Here is a 21,958-nt window from a genome sequence, read left to right on the forward strand (position 1 = left end):
GAAGGGTTTACATGGGAAATAGTTGTATTTCAACTAATAACGATCATTTATTTCTAGACAGAATGAAAGAACGAAAATAAAACATAATGTGTCAGTAAAACGTGCAGCCAGCTGCATTCCTGTCTATACTGAATCCACAACCTGGAGCACCAGGATCAAGCAGGGGCATGCCAGTATCCCCAGTAAAACTTCACACATTCCTGTGCACAACTCCAGGGCTCACCATTGTCTTTAATAACATCGGGTCCTTCTACCGGTGTTGGCTCAGAACCACATGCTGACGACAGCTTGACAGCTGGCAAATGTCACAACAAACACCACGGACTTTTTTTTTCTATTAGAAGTTAAGGGGGATGGTTCCCTGATGGGCGTGGAGCTCATTTTACTCAACGACGGAAACAGCCATAGAGTGACTTTCACACTCGGCTGAAATTCAAAGCCGCATTATTAGAAAAAGACTCGAGGGAAGTAAAGGTGAGCGGATAAAATGCCGGAAGTTTCCTTCTGTCTTTAAGTTACAGGTAAGCTTCACGAACCCAGCTGCACACGTAAGTCTGCCAGTGTTGCGTTTCTTTAAAGAGCGAATAAAGGTCGGGTTGAAATCACCACCTTAAGTAGAAGAGGATTATTTTTTTACGCACGCGTTAGAAGCGAGGACGTCAACAGTGATGTTTGTCACTAATTCCGAACCCGAGCGCGTTTAGCGTCTTTTTTATATGTTACCTTTGTTAGAAATGCGGTGTAAAGACCGTTTGTCCCAAAGTTAAAACACAGCACCGCTACACGTGTCTTGCTCAATGAAAACACTCCAATTAAACAACCCGAGCGCACCTCCTGGACTATTATTCTCACTAATAATCACTTTTACTTGAGTTTTAAGCAGCATAAAATATTAAGAGAACCGTTTTGAGAAGCTCTGAATGTTCCAGCGCGCCCGAGCTTATTGTGAACCATACACGGGCATTATTACTCTCAAACAAGGAAGAAAACACAAAGTGGACTTTGCTCAAAGGGATGCTCGTAAAGTAAGATGTAGTTTTGTGTTGGTGTGCATGCATGGACGTGCATACTGTGCGACTCACGCTTACCTGCAACTTTAGAGAGGGGGGGTCATAGCTGTTGCCTAGTGGGCGGAACAAACACGGACATAGTGTTGCTGAAACAAGAAAGTTCTGCTTTTGCTTCTTTGTCACACTTTAACGATTCAGATCGCCAAACGGAGTTTAAAATCAGAAAAGCCTTAGCAGGGTAAATACAAAATACAAATTTTGAATAATGATAAAAAAAAATAAAAGGTTCAAACTGTTCCTGTGTGAAAAAAGTAAGCATCCTTCTAGTGTTACTAGCGACATCTTCTGCCACCCAGATCAATAGAAAAGAGAAAGCAATTGAATAGAACCTGGTAGATAGCATGAAGAAGGCTATAAAATCTCAAAAAGCAACAGAAAATTGAAGAAACGTATAAGAAAACAAAGTCATTGACCTTTATCAATTTGGAGATGGTTACATCTCCAGGGAACCACACTGAGCTCTATTATCCAAAAGTGGAAAAAACATGTAGCTGTGTTGAACCTGCCAAGAAGTGGCCGGCCTACCAAAATGACCTCCAAGAGTGCATTAAAGACTCTTCCAGGAGGTCGCTAAAGAATCAAGAACGACAGCACGGCAGGCCTCACTTGTCTCGGTAAAGTTCAGTTTTCATTAGGGGTGTAATGGTAGACAAAAACCTCGGGTCTTTACATTTCTGATGTATTTCAAACAAGAAAAACAAACAAATGTATAGTTTGTACTTTATTTTAAAACAAAAAAATAATGTTCACATTTTCTGATAAAATCTGTTCTTTATCCGCATGTTCTAGCTTTTAAAACGTGGGCAGTATTAAACTGACTGAAAATTTGGTTTGATTTTGTCAATAAAAAAGATTATTATTCAACAATAAAACCACTTGCAAACAATCAGGGTTATTCTTTAGAAGTTTTGAAAAAGGGTTTGCCAACATGTGATTGCACAATATGTTTTTTAAATTACTTTTCAGTTGTTGTGATACGTAGTGTATACAGTGTTCAAGTTGTACTTGAATACGCCTTAGAAATGCACCCGTTAGGTAAAGCCGCGTGTGGAACAGATTCCCCTCAAACACAGTACCAGTGTGTGGTCGCATGCCTGCTGCTATAAAAACTCCAGTGGTGTTTGGAGCTGAAAGTATTTTTCTGGCAGCTGGTTTTAGAGTTTTTTTTCTCCTTTTGTACTGTTATGTTGACTTTTGGCTTGATGTCGTTTCAGTAAGTTATTAAGTCCAGTGGAGAACGAGCTACGTAAAATATTGCTGTTATCCACCGCTGATGCAGCGCTTTGGTTCAGTCCAAATTCTTCATCGTCACTGTGGTTGACTAATGTTCCCAAATAGCAGACATTAGCAGTGAGTCTTCAAACTCTGCTTTAAGTCTTGCTTTTCGAAGCTGCGAGCCCGAATTGAGAATTTGACAAGGCCTGCACCCAAGATTTTTGGTAAAAACACATGTACCATTACAGCCGTATTGTTCATGACCTTCTGGTGCATCTAACACAGCATGTCAGAGAAAGAACATCATAACAATCAAACATGGTGGTAGTGTGATGGTCAACATTTCAGAAAAAGCCTGTCCGACCTTTGTGACCTTAAGCTGCAAAACAATGATCCAAAATACACCTATATCTTTGTCCATATCTGACTAGCTACAAATAAATAACTTAATACTTGACTAAATAAATAAACTTTTCAGAGGGAACTAGTCAAAGTTAAAAGTTAAATCTGACTGAGATGCTGTGACATGCTCTTAAGCAGGCTGTTTAAACTAAAAAATCCTCCACTGTGGCAGAATAAAAACAATTCTGCAAAGAAGAGTGGGCTAAAGTGCATCCACAGTGTTGTAAATCACTCACTGCCAGTTATCACAAACACTTGATGGCAGCCGTTCCAGCCAAGAGGCTTAGGGGGTAATAACTTTTCACACATAACCAGGTAAGTTTTAGTAGATTTGTTTTTCCTTTAGTAAATCAAATCAATATTTAAAATAGCTTTTCTGTATATACTAGGGATAACTGTCTGATATGAAAAAGCTTTTGTGATCCCAAACATTTAAGTGTCACAATAAAGCAAAAACAGAAGAAATTTCTATCAAGACTTGTTGGGTTTCTGTAAGTTGCATATTTTGTTTTCGCTCATTACGTCTTCATACCCATTAGGCATGTGCAAACTTAGCTGATGGAGTTCTCTATTTCTCTCTCTTTCTCTCTGCAGTTGATCTGTGGGTTTGATTGCAAGTCAGTGTAGCAGATCAAACCTCCTCTGCCTGATCTTTATTGATGTTTGTGGTTTATTATGATCCACTGTGTAAGTGCTAAAAAACTAGGACCTGTGTGTCCCTCGCTGTTAGCATTGCTGCAATACTAGGCTGGACCTAAATCTATAGAGTTAAATTCAGCTTACTATGTCTCACACAGTCGTTTGTCCATCTTATTACACCTGCATCCATGTTGATAATATAGGTTTAAGATGGTGAAAATCTTCTTTTGCTGTCATAAGTAAACCAATTGGAAGTCAGTTTCTGTTCATCGTTTAAAACACCCTTTTATAGTGAATTCATGCACGCCTGAAGATAGCTTCTTGAAAGCAGAAGTAGCGCTTCAGGTCCCCTGTGAGTGGCAGCTCTGTAACCTAAAAGAGAAGTGGACACATGAAGCTGGTGTTTATGCGTCTTCCTGAGTTTCAAGTGTATGTGTGTAAAAGCTAGATAGTGGAAGAAAGCGGTTCTGCTGCACAATAGAGCTGGATTTTTAAAGTTTACTGGGGATAGGGTTGCAACAAAGAAGAAGAAAAGTGCTTCTTAATTCTGATAAAGTTTAGATTTTGATGTCAGCTGCTGTTTCATCAGAGCTGTTGCTGTTTCCTGCTACCTTTTTCAGAGGTGTTGTAAATTTAACTGGTTTGCCAACTGTACATTACTTGTACCTGACCTTATTTGTCATGGTTGCATAATTCTGAGCAAGACTTGAAAATATTTATTTCTGGTAAAAACTAAGCTACAGATAAAGGTCTTGTGACGACTTCTGACAGTCTGAACTAAGTGTGAAACTAACTTTGACAAGTAGTTTATTTTCTACCCTGTAAACATCATTTGCCCAAAGCCTAAATGTTGAGCTGCAACATTTTTTCTCTCTCTCTCTCTCTCTCTCATCAGTTTTGACTAGACATGTATGAGTTCTTCACAGTATGATAACCTTGAGTAATGATACCAGTTTTTCTTTGTATTAAATGATCTAGCCCTTATTTTAAGCAGCTTGCCAACCAGCTTGCAACCTGTCAGTTTTAAAACATTCATTCATCTTCTATACCGCTTCTTGCATACTGCTATATCTCCAGCAGTCTAAAGGCGAGAGGCAGAGTACAACCTGGACAGGTTGCCAATCCATCGTAGGGCAACACATAGACATACTGGACAAACAACTACGCACACACTCACTCTCACCTAAGGGCAATTTAGAGAGACCAATTACCCTAACAGTCATGTTTTGGACTGTGAGAGTAAGCCGGAGTACCCAGTGAGAACCCATGCATACACGGGGAGAACATGCAAACGCCATGCTGCAGAAAAAGCCTTCTTGCTGCAAGGCAACAGTGCTACCAACTGTGCCACCATGCAGTTTGAAAACAGAGCAGGATTATTAAGAGTGACGGGTACCGCTGACTCTCTATTTTTTAATAAATGGAAACTTTTTTTAAACAGCCAAATTTGTCTGCGTGGGAGAATTATAGGTGCTATCTTTATGCCAGCTGAGCAGCAACCGTGGGGGAGTAGTTTCCCTGTACAGCTAGAAAAAACTCTAGTCACTCAGGTACTTTCCTTATCATCCCATTTTTATATGGTATGGGGGAAACTTTTTAAAGGTTTTGACGCTGGTTAAAGCCTCGATACTGGCAACCAGCTATTGCTGAGTTCTTACTTGTCAGCACTGATTTAGGTAAATACCAATTTAACCATAAAAACTAATTTATTATGTGAAATAGGTTTTCTAATTTCTGGTTGAATTTAAATTGTGTCCATTAAAAATAAAATGTTTTCAGTGTGGCTGGAAAATCTGGACATATTCTCCTGGGCCCGTATGCACAAAGAATAAAAGTAACTCCTGGTGGAGTCATTTTAAAGGGGACTTATCATGCTGTTAAATTCTTCATTTTCACACTTAAATCATTCAGTTGTGGTCTATATAAAGTGGAACTGCAATGCTTTGGTCTGAAAACCTTGTTATTGTAGCTCCACAGGCTCCTCTTTTACCCCGGTTCTGAGGTGCGTCTGAGAGCAACTCGTTTTGGTGCCGTCTCTTTAAATGCTGCTGAGGCACTTCACACCCTGCCTCCCTACAGGTTAAGGTACCATCCACTTTGGCTCATTCGGCCATTATTGTAGTTTGATAAACAATTATCTAGCTCCACAGAAACAAGGCAAATGGCGAAAATGGTAATGTAATAATACTATTCAAAACACCCAATACGGTTCTGTCCTCATGGAGCTAAAAGCAGAACACAGCACTAACATAAGCAGAAGGCACGATGCTACTGATCAACAATGGCCAGGACATCAACACAATAAATTAATGTCTAAAGGAGAGTTTGTGGTCATTTTACCGTTATTTGCAGCTTACTGCTTTGCTTTGGCTGTCGTTTCCATAGACAGAAGGAACTGACCCCTTAATCAGAAGAAGTCTTTTAGTAAGTCCTTCTTGATACTAGCAGAGTTTACTGAAGACACTCATCCTTGAAGTGGGAAATAGGAATTTCCCCACTCATGTAGGAACATTTCCATGAAAATCAAAATTTAACCAAACACTTTGAAGATGTTCTGGTGCTGGAGGACAGCGTAATGAATTGTGTGGGTTAATACACCCAACAACTAAACATTTAGACTTTTCCTCTTGCAGCATCGGCATACTTGAGCTTGGACTACAAAATCACAGCGAGAAAGAAAAATGGCTGATGCACGAAATGGTCAGCTGGAAGTCCATGATGTTGTTTAGCTGTTCTGCAGCAAATACTGTGATGTAACAGTTCAAAACTCATAACAGAAAATAGAGAAAACTGAATGGATTGAAAAATTTTACCCAAGCAGAATACAACGATATCTACGCAGCACCTCGAGCACCAGCTTAATTAAATTTTTCTGCACTCCTACTTGGACTCTCCAAGTACACAACAAAATGCAATTGAGGACCAAAAAAGTGGATTTTGCATGATATGTACCCCTTAAGAAAAATCTTAGAATTACAGGAATCCAGCCCCTTAATAGTTGAGTAACTGAATATATAAACTTCTACAATTATTAATATAGAGATAAGATTAACCTCATCATCCCCCTGGGGGAATATTAAATAGTTTCAGTGGCAGGACAGATAAAAGGTCAACTTCTAGTAAGGTAATATTAGGAAGGATAAATAAATAATAATAATAATGAATCACCATGAATAAAAAGTGAACAAAATTTCAAACAATATAGTACAGAATTTTTTTAATATTTACAGACTGTAAAATACTTTCAAAAATAAAAATTTGGAAAATATTGTATATATATATATATATATATATATATATATATATATATATATATACACATATATATATATATATATATATATATATATATATATATATATATATATATACATATATATATATATATATATATATATATATATATACATATATATATATATATATATACATATATATATATATATATATACATATATATATATATATATATATATATATATATATATATATATATATATACATATATATATATATATATATATACATATATATATATATATATATATATATATACATATATATATATATATATATATATATATATATATATATATATATATATACATATATATATATATATAAGCTCACTTGTGTGCTGCAATCTCCTATTTAGCTTCTGAATGCAGCTAGTACCAGAGGTTCTTACATTCAAGATTGCACTCCCAAGTATGCCTGATTGTTTGCACCATGATCCCAGGACCAAATCTACCATTCCACACTCCTCTCTTCGCCTCCACCAGCTGTGCCAATAGCAGGCTTTTCTCCTATGTCCAGTTCAGTTTTCTCCACCTTTTATCTGTTGTGTTGGTTATTTTACCAAATTAAATCACTTTATACAAATAGGTAATCACAGTAAAATGCTGACAGGTGAGTGTCCACATTAATATGAAATAGATGAAGTAGGGAAATGACCAGCATGGCCAGTAAACGTTACAATAAGCAAGTCAAAATAATGAGCATGTAGATATTGTTCAAACATTTAGATTCTGTGTGACAGTTAATTTCATTTTGTCAAGTTTCATCAGCATAACTTACACATTTCTCAATCCTGTCAAAATTCTATGATCGGTTCATTTCTCTCTACTGATTACCAGGAGTGCATTTCGTTTATTTGTCTTTTGCAACAACCAATCACAGGTCTTAGAAGACAAGTGATTCAGATAAATCAACTAAATTGCTGCACAGAATTCCAGCTTGGAAAGTTTCCTTTGGGTTTCCCAGATGTTTTTTTTGTTGATTTAGATTAGATAAAATCATGTTCCCACAGAAATGACTTTTGCAATCATGCTGATATTTATCAGTCTATATTATTATATTAGCCTGTTTTGCTCATTTAGTTTGAAGGAAAATCCATTTAAGAAGAATTCCAGCTGGGAAAGTTGGACGTTTCCCACCAAACCTGGCCTAAAATCCAAAATGGCTGCTGCAGGTCTGCAACGGCCTGATAGCTGTGAACCAGTCATACTCATAATATTTTATTAATTTATTTCTGACCATGTTCTTATAGTTTTTGGAGTTCTTAAAATGCTGACTGATACATTGTCTTGTTATGCTAACAGTAGTTAGCCTCGTCACTAACAGTTACTAATTCCCACTGGATTTTTAAGTTGCAACTAGACTTTTGCAGTCATGCTAATAGTTATCGGTCTGCATTATTATATGATATTTGATCATTTAGTTTTAAGAAAAATCCCATTTGTTGTAGCTACATCTTTATTTAAATGGAAAACATTTCCAAGAAGCAACAAAAAATTTTGCGTCACACATCTGTTAATGTTTTTTGTTTGTCTCCACAGTGTGAAGGTGGACTCCTTGCTCTATATGTCTTACTAATTCTTCAGAAGAGGGACTAGAGCGCCATGTTGGAACCTCCACAACTCGGAGGCAGTATTGAGGAGTGGCTGTTAACCCTCCGTTTGCCGCAGTACGTCTCCTTTTTCCAAGAGGCCAGATTTCATGTTGTGGAAGACTGCAGGGGTCTCACAGATGAGCGACTCCTGGAACTTCAAGTGATACTAACCGGCCATCGTAAACGCATCCTTCGGAGTTTGGAGGCACTAGGGCTGAAGAAGGAGGGTGGAGAGAAAGGCAAAAGTGAGCACGAAAGTCAGGAGAGTGATGGAGATCAAAGGAAGCCACCACTGTACCCAAGACATATCTTCCTAAAGGACAGAAACAGGGGGGCATCCTATCAGCGCAACCAACCGAAGGAGAATAGGGAGTATAATTTGGAAGGGAGTCAGAGTTTGCCTGCAGGAGCAGGACTAGCACTAGATCCTGAGAAACTTCCAGATCGCTGCCATGTCATTCTACCTGTGCCTGCTTCACGTAACCTCCAGCTTATTCAGACATCTGTGTCCTCACGTACCAGTGTTCCTGCCTCTATGCTCTCGAGCAGCAGCAACGAATCCCTTCCTACCTCAGAAATATCATCTGATTGGGAAGTCTCTTCAGGAGAGCAGTGTCATTCCAACTTTGATTCCCTCCTCCCAGTACTTAGTGAAGACCAAGAGCATTTTGATGGTGAAATGGTTGAAAACTCAATTTATGAGGCACAACCAGCAGGTCCTAGACCTACCCGGTCCTACAGATTAAGGCACCGGCCTGTTCCTGAAATCCCCAGTGAAACTGCTATGCTGCCTCTGAACAGGTACTGCTTTCTCTTTACCATGTGCACAAACCCCCAAAAACATAGTATGAGTGGGACTGTTTATTGTTTTTCCAATGTTTGTTCCAAAAGAGCAATAATAGATGCTCAAAATTTGACTGAATGCAATTACAGCATAGCTGCAGTACTCAATCTAAGAGAGAGCGTAATTGGTCTTAAACCTAAACATTATCAGTTAGATTAATGGACCAAAAGTCTAACGAATACTTTTTACCATGACTGCAATAAATACCACAAAATATAGTAAAACGATTTTAAGTCCATATTTCCCATCCCTACTGGCTACCTGAGGGGATAGCCAAACTAAAATAAGCTTGATTGGCTTGTGATGCTTGTACTGCTTTTTTAATCATGTGATCAAGCAGAAAGATGTAATATTCTGGTGAACTGAAACCTGAAAAATGCTCTTACATTTCATGTGGCTTTGTTCTTTATTTTTGCTTTGGTCTCAAGTCAAGACAAATCAAGAAGAAAATATCTATTATAATTGTAGTAGCCAATATGTTATTTTAGCAGCAGTAAGAGTAGCTGTTGTTTTTGTGTTTCAAATATAAGTGATTTTTATCATGCTATGCAATCTAGTTTTACATTTTTGTGCAAATATCTAAAAACTTAGAGTTTAAATTTTTTTTTTTATTACCCAGACTTATCATACCATGAGAATCTGACACCTACCCATGCCTAGTTGTCAGTTTAGACAGTCATTCAAGCACTCCAAAACAGGACTGTGCGCATTATGAAACCACAATGACATTTCCTATGGCTGACCACTTAAAGCAAAGGTTTCACTGCTTGTGAACCAGGAGCTACTTCTCACACTCTACAGGGCTCAGGAGCTATTTTAAATCTTAAAGTTCATAACAGTTAAATCAGAAAATTAATTAGATTGCCCTCAGCTGTGAATGGGTGTGTGCATGGCTCCGTATCTCTGTGTTGCCCTGCGATGGACTGGTGACCTGTCCAGGGTGTACCTCGGCATCTCGTCCGTAGACCGCTTGAGATAGACACCAGCTCCCCGCAACCCCATATGGAAGAATCAGGCATAGAAAATAGATGGATGCATAGTTTAGATAGATTGTCATAAACAATCGCTGTTTTTGTCAAAGAGAAGTGTAGCAGGCATGGGCCGGTTATCAGTATCAAGGCACACTACAGGCCAGAGGTTTGAAAGCAAAGCCAGTAAAGGCAAACATTTTGAAGCAACTTCAAATTTCTGTTTATAATCCCTTTTTTTAAACAGTCACATTCTTTAGGTTTCGGGATGTAGTTACTGCATAATCAGAATCTGATTTAATTGATTATACACTATTTTTGTAAAGTTAACTCTAGGTATGCATTGATATTACCAGGCCATCACTGAACATGTTAACAAAGGGAAATAAAGGTTTTGTTTTAGGATTGAGAAGATTTCTAATGGTCACAACTTCAGTGCAAGAGTTGAAAACAAATCACAGTTTGCATGTCATATAGGCCATGCTGTTATTGAAGCCAGAGGATATTACTCTGAAAAAAACAGGCTTTGCAAGAAAAACCCCAAAACCTGACACCTGTAGTAAAAATGTATTCTAATATTACAAATTCTGCCCCCAACGTATTGCTGCAAGCTGCAAGTCAGCTGGCTAAAAGAAGCCTCCTTTACTATTTCTCTACCTATGAGAAGATCAGTTTGTGTCTTCATGGTTGGATATGACTAACAGTCATGGTGTTTAAACTTAAAGGCCATCATCATCACTAATAATGCAGTAACGCTGGTTTAATACCACAGTTGTTACAGTATGAACGGAATGTCTGTAAAGTAGCCAAATTCAGGCTATCGAACATCAGCTTGTTACTGTATATCTGTGTTACGTTAGAGAGAGCAAAGTAGCAAAAAAGGATTCAATTCTGCCCAAGAAAAATTTGACCACCACTACTACATTTAACAGCCGTTTCTTCTGTATTTGTTAAATACAGGGGTAGGACAATGAAACTGAAACACCTGTCATTTAATGTGGGAGGTTTCAAGGCTAAATTGGACCAGCCTGGTAGCCAGTCTTCATTGATTGCACATTGCACCAGTAAGAGCAGAGTGTGAAGGTTCAATTAGCAAGGTAAGAGCACAGTTTTGCTCAAAATATTGAAATGCACACAACATTATAGGTGACATACCAGAGTTCAAAAGAGGACATATTGTTGGTGCACGTCTTGCTGGCGGATCTGTGACCAAGACAGCAAGTCTTTGTGATGTATCAAGAGCCACGGTATCCAGGGTAATGTCAGCATACCACCAAGAAGGACGAACCACATCCAACAGGATTAACTGTGGACGCAAGAGGAAGCTGTCTGAAAGGGATGTTCGGGTGGTAATCCGGATTGTATCTAAAAAACATAAAACCACGGCTGCCCAAATCACGGCAGAAATAAATGTGCACCTCGAACTCTCCTGTTTCCACCAGAACTGTCCGTCGGGAGCTCCACAGGGTCAATATACACAGCCAGGCTGCTATAGCCAAACCTTTGGTCACTCATGCCAATGCCAAACGTCGGTTTCAATGGTGCAAGGAGCGCAAATCATGGGCTGTGGACAATGTGAAACGTGTGTTGTTCTCTGATTAGTCCACCTTTACTGTTTTCCCCACATCCGGGAGAGTTACGGTGTGGAGAAGCCCCAAAGAAGTGTACCACCCAGACTGTTGCATGCCCAGAGTGAAGCATGGGGGTGGATCAGTGATGGTTTGGGCTGCCATATCATGGCATTCCCTTGGCCCAATACTTGTGCTAGATGGGCACGTCACTGCCAAGGACTACCGAACCATTCTTGAGGACCATGTGCATCCAATATTTCAAACATTGTATCCTGAAGGCGGTGCCGTGTATCAGGATGACAATGCACCAATACACACAGCAAGACTGGTGAAAGATTGGTTTGATGAACATGAAAGTGAAGTTGAACATCTCCCATGGCCTGCACAGTCACCAGATCTAAATATTATTGAGCCACTTTGGGGTGTTTTGGAGGAGCGAGTCAGGAAACGTTTTCCTCCACCAGTATCACGTAGTGACCTGGCCACTATCCTGCAAGAAGAATGGCTTAAAATCCCTCTGACCACTGTGCAGGACTTGTATATGTCATTCCGAAGACGAATTGACGCTGTATTGGCTGCAAAAGGAGGCCCTACACCATACTAATAAATTATTGTTGTCTAAAACCAGGTGTTTCAGTTTCATTGTCCAACCCCTGTACATGCTTCGGATAACATTTGCATAAATTTTAAAGTACATATATTTTTGCAGTTGTAGGATCAAATGTTTTGTAAAAAAAAGAAGCAAAACTATGTCTTTTGTTCTCAAAAGTTATCGTATAGTTAGAATCTCTTACTGCTTGTTGTTGCAGCTTGGCTGTACATTTGTCCTGTGAACATGTTTGGCCATTAGCAAAACCAGAAACAGCATGCCAACACAAACACCTCAAATGAACAAGAAGTCATGGTGTTTGAAATCTGAGTATTACAGCTTCTATTGCTTCTACAGGCCCATGATACCTTGTAGTCACAGACCGAGGTAGCAATGTATTTTAGATGTTAAGCTAGATATTAGGCTAGTATTTGAGGGATCAAGTTTGGTCATGCAAACAGAAAGTGATCTGAAGTACATCAGAAAATCAACACCAAAATCTAATACAGAACAGCTAACAATAATAAAAGAAATTGGATCTTCATTATTGCACAATATGAGTTGTTTCTTTATAGTTTAACACTACCTATTCAGAACAGTAATTAGGCAAAAAACTATATATATTGCTATGGAAATTGTTTTTAAGATGAAAAACCTTTGTAAATATGCTATATCCAGAACTCCTCAAGTGGCGAAGCTTTAGCTTCACCGGGTTCAAATTCTTTAAAAAAGCTCCTATTAAGCTCCTTTTTTTATCTGATCATTAATCGATTAATTGAAAAAATAGTCGACAGGTTAATCGATTCGCAAGATAATCATTAGTTGCAGCACTAATACCCACAATCCTAATAACTTGTGCCACCCTTGGCAGCAGCAACTGCTATTGAGCATTTGTGATGACTGGCAATGTCTTTTACGTCCACCGTTCTTTATAAAATAGTTTTTAAACCATACTGGAGGGTTCTTGAGAATAAGCTACCTGTTTAGGGTGATGCCATACCGTCTCAATTGGATTTAGGTTCATACTTTGACTAGGCTTAAGTGTAACTAAAAGTAAAAAAAAATAGCAGAAATCTTTTAGGGGGTAATTACTTTTTCATGAAACTGTAAATAACCTTAAAGTAGGAAACATACATTTTCTTCATTGTTTTCAAACTTAAACCAACAGAGAATCGGATAATTATTATTATGTTTTCCACAGAACTGTATGCCCTTCACTCTGTACTTTATTTAGGCCTTTAAATTGTAAAACTTTCCACTTCTCTGAAGGTCTTTTATGCTTACATGGTGTTAACTATTTTTCCCACGTGCTGCACCGCTGGTTCTAATCCACTGATTCTGCTTCCTCCTCAGGAGTGCACAAACAACCAGCCATGAACAACTAACTGGCTCAGAGTGTCCCACCGGTGCAAACGGCATACAGAAAGGTACACACAGACTTTCGGCTACATCCCCTTTATCTCTGCTATGAATATTTCATACAGCAGTGGAGTCAGCGGTGCTGCTGTTTGCCCGAATGAAAGCGGGGAGAAGAGACGAGGGTAGAACGTGGGTGCGGTGGGGGTGTTCGGAGCCTGTGTCGCGGGAGAAGACAGCACCCTGGTTCCTAGCGCTCATCTCGCCGGGCATATTCTCTCTCATATCTTCTTCCTCGGGGGAGACCTTAGTCTGGATTCCTGTCGCGCAGCTCTCCAAAGTTTTTTAGAAGTTGTTTAACTTTGGTAACAACACACAAGCTTGTAGAGCAACCAGTGCACATATGTTTTTAAGTATTTTTCTTGCTGAATTTATCTGGCTTACCCAGGTATCCCCAGTCGGGGACGCACATGGTTTTCTAGATTATGATCATATAACAAAACAACTTTAAACATGTCAGCCTTTATGGGGCAGTATTTAACCATATTATATTATATTTAACCAACTATTTGTCATTATGCTGATAATTTTTCCCACTTAATCTGCCCTCTGGCTCTTATTTTTTTCCTTCTACCTTTTTTTTTATAGGTACCTTTTACTATAACTCTGTAGTCTCTTGGCGGGGCTTGTTTTGCCAACTTTTGTCCATGTGGAACAAATAGGAAGTGAGAATAGACAGAAATGCGAGACAGTGGAGTGGGTTGGGAGAGACGAGGACGAGATGGATGCAAAACAGGCTGAGAGAGACTGAGGAGCAGAAGAAGCCAAGGAGGTCCCAGAGCAGGGACATGGGGAGCTCGAGTCTCGACTACCAAGTAAAAATTCTCTTCACATCGAGGCAAGGCAAGGAAGATGTTATTTGACATACGATTCTTGTGGAGCACATTTGAAGAGGTTATTCCACAATGACGTGAGGATACATAAAAAAGTGCAGTGTTGTCTCAGAGAAGAAAATATTCAGTCAAAACGTGTTGCTGGAGGCTTGCAAGTATTTAGTTTTTACATCTTGTCCTTCCCCACCTCTGCAAAAATATTATATATATTCTGTTTAGTATTTCTCCAACAGCCCTGATGCCCTTCAGCCCAACATAAGTCCTTGCATATGAGTGGCCCACATACAGAATCCCAAAGGTGTGGCATTACATATGCAGCTTTGTTAAGGCTGTTTGCTAAAAATACTATTAATCTGTTTGTTGACTGGGTATGACCATGGTGCAAACATATCGTAAGAAAATCACACTAAACCCCTGTTTTCCAGGATTTAGAAAGAAAATTTACTATTTTTAAATCTGTGAGCATTTAGTGTTATTAGTTTTTTTTTTTAAGAGTATATGTAGCTTTTGTACTTTCAGTCAAATCATAGCATGTAAAATGCAAGAGAAAATGGGACTTACCTTCCTTCTTTTCTCTTAAGTCACACTGTCAAGATAATTTCATCCCATTTATTCTGATTCTTACCTGTACCACCATAGGTCTGTCAAACACAAGGTTAGAAATCTAAAATAAAATTTTCATTAATTTCAGGACTATCTGAAGTGCGTGTCTTGCATTTCCAAGCTGAAAGTCTACAAAAGATCAATAGTGATTGTTATTTCCAGAGATGATACAACGTTTGACTCTGAGGAAAAGTGATGATGATGTTGCTCTGTGTCAGATCTTTGCCAGGTGGATTTTTTTAGGAGATACAGGTCCTTCTCAAAATATTAGCATATTGTGATAAAGTTCATTATTTTCCATAATGTAATGATGAAAATTTAACATTCATATATTTTAGATTCATTGCACACTAACTGAAATATTTCAGGTCTTTTATTGTCTTAATACGGATGATTTTGGCATACAGCTCATGAAAACCCAAAATTCCTATCTCACAAAATTAGCATATCATTAAAAGGGTCTCTAAACGAGCTATGAACCTAATCATCTGAATCAACGAGTTAACTCTAAACACCTGCAAAAGATTCCTAAGGTCTTTAAAACCCCCAGCCTGGTTCATCACTCAAAACCCCAATCATGGGTAAGACTGCCGACCTGACTGCTGTCCAGAAGGCCACTATTGACACCCTCAAGCAAGAGGGTAAGACACAGAAAGAAATTTCTGAACGAATAGGCTGTTCCCAGAGTGCTGTATCAAGGCACCTCAGTGGGAAGTCTGTGGGAAGGAAAAAGTGTGGCAGAAAACGCTGCACAAAGAGAAGAGGTGACCGGACCCTGAGGAAGATTGTGGAGAAGGGCCGATTCCAGACCTCGGGGGACCTGCAGAAGCAGTGGACTGAGTCTGGAGTAGAAACATCCAGAGCCACCGTGCACAGGCGTGTGCAGGAAATGGGCTACAGGTGCCGCATTCCCCAGGTCAAGCCACTTTTGAACCAGAAACAGCGGCAGAAGCGCCTGACCTGGGCTACAGAGAAGCAGCACTGGACTGTTGCTCAGTGGTCCAAAGTACTTTTTTTGGATGAAAGCAAATTCTGCATGTCATTCGGAAATCAAGGTGCTAGAGTCTGGAGGAAGACTGGGGAGAAGGAAATGCCAAAATGCCAGAAGTCCAGTGTCAAGTACCCACAGTCAGTGATGGTCTGGGGTGCCGTGTCAGCTGCTGTTGTTGGTCCACTGTGTTTTATCAAGGGCAGGGTCAATGCAGCTAGCTATCAGGAGATTTTGGAGCATTTCATGCTTCCATCTGCTGAAAAGCTTTATGGAGATGAAGATTTCATTTTTCAGCACGACCTGGCACCTGCTCACAGTGCCAAAACCACTGGTAAATGGTTTACTGACCATGGTATCACTGTGCTCAATTGGCCTGCCAACTCTCCTGACTTGAACCCCATAGAGAATCTGTGGGATATTGTGAAAAGAACGTTGAGAGACTCAAGACCCAACACTCTGGATGAGCTAAAGGCCGCTATCGAAGCATCCTGGGCCTCCATAAGACCTCAGCAGTGCCACAGGCTGATTGCCTCCATGCCACGCCGCATTGAAGCAGTCATTTCTGCCAAAGGATTCCCGACCAAGTATTGAGTGCATAACTGTACATGATTATTTGAAGGTTGACGTTTTTTGTATTAAAAATACTTTTCTGTTATTGGTCGGATGAAATATGCTAATTTTGTGAGATAGGAATTTTGGGTTTTCATGAGCTGTATGCCAAAATCATCTGTATTAAGACAATAAAAGACCTGAAATATTTCAGTTAGTGTGCAATGAATCTAAAATATATGAATGTTAAATTTACATAATTGCATTATGGAAAATAATGAACTTTATCACAATATGCTAATATTTTGAGAAGGACCTGTATTTGATGATACTCAAAATTATTCTGGGGAAGCTTAGTAGGTGGTGCTAAAGGAAGAACAAAATGTAATAACTGAAAAGTTAATCAAAACAAAAGCAAATCTAAAAAATAAATACAATGGATGACTGGAATAAAAGTTGTAGGTTTTTAGTTCGAATTTGTTTTTGGTTTACTACTAGAGAAGCATACAGTAGGTGAATGAATGAGTGTGTGCATGGTTGTTTGTGTGTTGCCCTGTGATGGACTGGCGATCTGTCCAGGGTGTACCCTGCCTCTCGCCCATAGACTGCTGGAGATAGGCACCAGCTCCCCCGTGACCCACTATGGAATAAGCGGTAGAAAATGACTGACTGACTGACTGACTAGAGAAGCAATCAGGCCTTTCCTGATCGAGATCAGATTCTTTTTTTTTTTTTCCTTTGGTCTGACCATCTGGTTCAGATTTTGGTCTATTTCTATTTTGTTTTTTTTTTAGAATACAATGTGCTGATAGAGGTAGTACTGTTGAGTACATATGAATACTATTTAAAATTAAAGGTGTACATGATAAGCAATGTTTGTACATCTTCTTGTTTATTCGTAATTATTTTCTTTGTTAGATAATACACTATCAATGAAAAAAAAAACCCTCTTTGCCATCATTTATCAAAGAAAATACATGTTTAAATCTAGTAGAGACCCCTAAGGAAATATACCAGTAACATCATCCTAGCTCCTTTTGATGCAGATGAGCTGTGGCTCTACTCATAGCCGCCACCGGATGACGGTTCTTGTCCTTTCGGTCATGGCCAAAGGTGAGAGTTGGAACAGACTGAAATTACTCTGCCAGACAAAAATATGAATTGATCCTTTAAATATGGAAACAACTAAAATGAAACTGACTTCACAGCAAAACTAATTTCACCCATCCTAATGTAGCAGCACGTTGTGAATTCCACACTCTTGATTCCAATACACCTGCACTATTCAGAACTGGTGAACCACTATATGTTACACAAAAATCCTTTTAATTTTTATTAAATTTAGTTTTTCAATATTCTAGGATGCCAAGATATTAAACAATGTGACAGCAGCTATAACAGTGATAAAGTTTACAGCATTTTAAATGTATAACAGTAACATGTCCTGACTTGATACCTTCTTTCACATTTCTGGTGTTGTTCTCCTCTAAATTTAGCGAACCAATAAATTGTTTGTCTAATCTTATGACCTCCTCATTCAGCATGAGAGCGTCAGAAACAAGTGTTAATTAGAAAGTGACCTGCATCTCCCCGACTTAACTCATCATCTCACCAACTCCAAGCCTGATGATACCGTCGAGGTTACCCAGACTCCTGCTCAACAAAGTCTGGTCAGAAGCAGATAAAGAAGCCTCTGAGAGAAACAAAGGCACATGGCAGACACAAAGCCTCTGAGAGAACAGTAGAGGGGAATAGACAGCAATAGAGTGCAGTGGTGTCTGTTGGGGCTCTCAGAGGGACCCATGAGTAGCTTGAAGGTCGGCTGATAGAAGGTGATTGATGGTCGCTATCTGACCACCAAGCTTGTGTGTGGAGAGGGCTGCATTATTGCAGTGCAGTCCATTATCAAGCATTCTGACCTCTTTATACAACTTACAAAACTGAGTACATGCCCTTTATGCCCTTCTATCATGGCCAGGATAGTTGCTAAAAAAAAAAAAAAAAGGTTTCTGTTGGGTATTAAAAATATCAACATTTATGTGTCACTGTTTTCATTTGGCTCTCTTGCCTTTTATATCTTTGTTTGTCTCGAGGCATCTTTAAGTGTCTGAGGGTGTTTCAATCTTTGTAAAGCCTGAAAGCGTATCTGTCCATCCACCGATGTTTGTGTGTGTGTACGTCTGGCCCTGTGGCGACAACTTCTGGCCCTCACAGTCCTCAGGAGGGTGTAGTGTCATTTTTCACAGTGACAGGAAGCGGCCTACACACTGGTGCTCTGGGTCTCGAGACTAATAGTGTCTGGTTTGAGTCTCTCTCTCTTCTTCTTCTTTATCCTCGCTTTCCGCCGACCACAGTTCCTGGAGGAACAAAGGACGGAGAAAACAGTCTTGGCAGTGACTCTGTTCGTTTGAGACGGTCCGAGGAGGATCACACTCCTATTAGCGTACAGAAGAGGGCCGAGGCAGAGAGATAGGCACGCTGAGGCATTAAAAAAATTTAATTGGTTTGTGCCTGCGTGGTTCAAGGGCTGAGACATTTACTCAGATCAATGAGTTGGTTGAATGAAAAAGCCCTATAACATCTAAGTGATTTGAAATTCAACTGGAACAATGCGGTTATGCTGCTCACTTTCAAACCCCACGTTTTAAACCTTCACAGCATTTTTTGTTTTTAGTTCCAACACTTTGACAAAGCCACCTTTGTGTTGTTTCTGTCTCCTTTTTAGCTCCCCTTCAAAAGACCTTGACGCCCATCAACAGTGAAATATTCCTCTACAACAACCCCGGCTCAGCTCCGGTAAGATGGCTTGCACTCCCACTCGTGGACAAGTGACAGGCAGCTTTGCAAAGAGGAACGAGCGTTTCTCAGATCTTTAGCACTATCTCTGCTGTTTCAGCCACACTCGCACTGAACTTCCCTTTGCAGTTTTAATGATGTCACCGTGAGCAGAGAGGAAAATGTGCTTGTTTCAGTGTGCCCCCTGAGGTTAATTGAAATGTCACCCTGCTACTAAACTTAAAATAGTTTAGGGCACCAACTTGATAAGGGTGTCCTGCTGAAAGATGGACGCTATCTTTTTGTCCGATGCTAATCTCTGCTGCTCTCCGTAGGAAAAAGGGGCCAAAGATGGGTTGCAGACGGGCTTTAAGGCCCAGATAAAACAGAAGAAAAAGAGGTGTGTATGGTGATGTGATTCTGCTTCCACACAAGCGACAATTATAAAGTTGTCTTCCCTGCATCAAACATTGTAATGATGTTACAGTGCATTGTGGAGGTATTCACCCCCCTTGAGCTTTTCCACATTTCTTTCATTTAATAGCCATATGCTTCATGGTATTTCATCAAGATATTATTTGAAAGACCAACAATAAGTGATGTATATTTGTAAAATGAAAGAACAATGATCGACGGTTTTAAATTGTTTTTTTTTTATATCTGAATCTGAAAGGTGTGACATGCTTCTGTAAAATCCAGTAAAAACAAATTGCCCTCTAGAAGTTACCTAAAGAGTAAACTGAGCCCGCATGTACATTTCATACTAATACCAGCTGTCCACTAAAGGCCTTAGAGGTTTGTAAGAGAACATTAGTGAGCAAACAGCATCATGAAGCATCGCTAACTAACATATATGCCAAGCTTTGATAACAAGTTTTGATCATGTCAGGATATCCTCCAGAAACGGAAAGAATATGACAAAACTAAAAGCTTAACAGCACATGGCCGTCTGCCAAATCAGAGATGCAGCCAAGTGTGCTATTGTAACTCTGGAGGAGCTGCAGAGATCCACCTCTCAGGTGGGAGAATCTGTTGACAGGGTGATTTTCTACAAAACATGTAGGGGACACAGCAAATATTTGGAAAGAAATACTATGGTCAAATTGAATCAAATGTGACTTTCTGGTCTACATGCAAAACATCTGTGGTGGAAAACACTGCACATCCCCCTGGAGACTCCATCCCTATGGTAAAACATGGAGGTGGCAGCACCATGCTGTGGTAATAACTTTCCTCAGCAGGGACAGAGTTCATTGGAAGATGGATGGGGGAAAGGTAGAGGTTTACCTTTGTTCAACAAAAACCCTAAACAAATAGTTAGGTGACTTCTTTAGATAGTCTGTTGCTTTGGATTTTATTTAGGGGTATCAGAATAAAGAGGGGGTGAATACGAATGCATACCAGGCTAGTTTCTCAATAAAATACATTGTAGTTAGTCGTTTTTACATTTAAGAGTTCCAGTTATATTACTTGTGTAAGGGACTGTACATGATAATTAAAACATTAATTACCACCACATTTCTTAATAAAATAAGGAGATGTAATCAGGGATAATTAGGGTAGGCAAAATTCCAATTAATGATAGTATGGCTGCTTGAGTAGTGATCATTTTGACATTCTGGGAAACCCAACAACTGGCCTTGCAGAAATTTAGATGTGAAGTTTGGTATCGTATTCATTGAGGTGATTATCTTTGGTTAGTTTTGTTGAGCCGTAAACTGCCTGGATATCTTAAAGAAAAGCAGCCAGAGACACTAAACCTTTACACTTGACTATTTCAGCCTCTTTTGTCCATGAAACAAAGGTCAATATTACTAGTAGCTCTAATCCATTTTAAGTGTCATGATCAGGTTGTTTTCTAATTAGAGTTGTAACATTTCATACAGTGCAATAAAGGCAGGTAACATCAGTTTTATACAGCGTAATATAATTCACCATGTCATATTTTGTTGTGCAGAAAAAAGCCCAAGGAAAAACGGAGTCCTCCAACTCAGACTGTCCCAGACGGAGATGGATACTCGACCGTGGACATGTCTGCCAGCATGCTACCTCGGGCCAGTATGGACACAGCTTTTGCCTTGATCCCTGACACTGCCCCGGTTGGTTCAGTGACCCCTGGCCCAGAAAACGAGTCTATGATCATGGTGGAATGCGACCTCTATTCAGAGACTGTAAAGTCTCGAGGGACCGTCACAGAAAGCACACAGCCTGATATTTCTCCCTACGCTTGCTTCTATGGAGGTCCCAAACAACAAGTCCTCAAAGTGGGCTGGCTGGACAAGTTGTCACCTCAGGGGTGAGTTAGCCTACTAGTTTCTGCAGCTTCACCCACTCTTGTTCCGTAGGAAACAAGGAAGGATTTCGCTAGTTGACAATTTGCCCATTTTAATCTTCACTAGCTTTTTTTTTTATTTTAGCAACAGCAGATCCTTGGTATGAAAGTTTTTACACTAGAAAGAAGTTGCAGGAAAGTTAGCTGCATGTTATGCATATTTAAAAAATAAATTCAGTTGACACACAATAGGTATAAATAGCCCTTGAAAGGGAATAGTTTTCATTGACAGTATGAACACTTTAAAGTATACAAGCATGTGGGTTTTTC

At 39.4% G+C, this 21,958-nt stretch overlaps 1 protein-coding gene across 6 annotated transcripts in view; it reads left to right on the forward strand.

Moving 5' to 3' along the window:
* Positions 1-354: 354 nt before the first annotated feature.
* The window catches only part of arap2 (ArfGAP with RhoGAP domain, ankyrin repeat and PH domain 2), a 191,371-nt gene continuing 169,767 nt past the window's right edge, over positions 355-21,958 (forward strand). For 4 of the 6 annotated variants that reach the window (XM_047386375.1, XM_047386377.1, XM_047386378.1 and 1 more), the window contains exons 1-6: positions 373-521; positions 8,165-9,018; positions 13,543-13,616; positions 19,307-19,377; positions 19,692-19,756; positions 21,314-21,652. In XM_047386375.1, the coding sequence (XP_047242331.1) occupies positions 8,228-9,018; positions 13,543-13,616; positions 19,307-19,377; positions 19,692-19,756; positions 21,314-21,652 (1,340 nt within the window). In that variant the 5' untranslated portion in view covers positions 373-521; positions 8,165-8,227. Of the gene's footprint in view, positions 522-8,164; positions 9,019-13,542; positions 13,617-19,306; positions 19,378-19,691; positions 19,757-21,313; positions 21,653-21,958 lie in introns of all 6 variants that reach the window. The other 2 variants (XM_047386376.1, XM_047386380.1) reach the window with 2 other exon arrangements.

Source organism: Girardinichthys multiradiatus, chromosome 14 (genome assembly GCF_021462225.1).
Source record: "Girardinichthys multiradiatus isolate DD_20200921_A chromosome 14, DD_fGirMul_XY1, whole genome shotgun sequence".
Classification (NCBI taxonomy): domain Eukaryota; kingdom Metazoa; phylum Chordata; class Actinopteri; order Cyprinodontiformes; family Goodeidae; genus Girardinichthys; species Girardinichthys multiradiatus.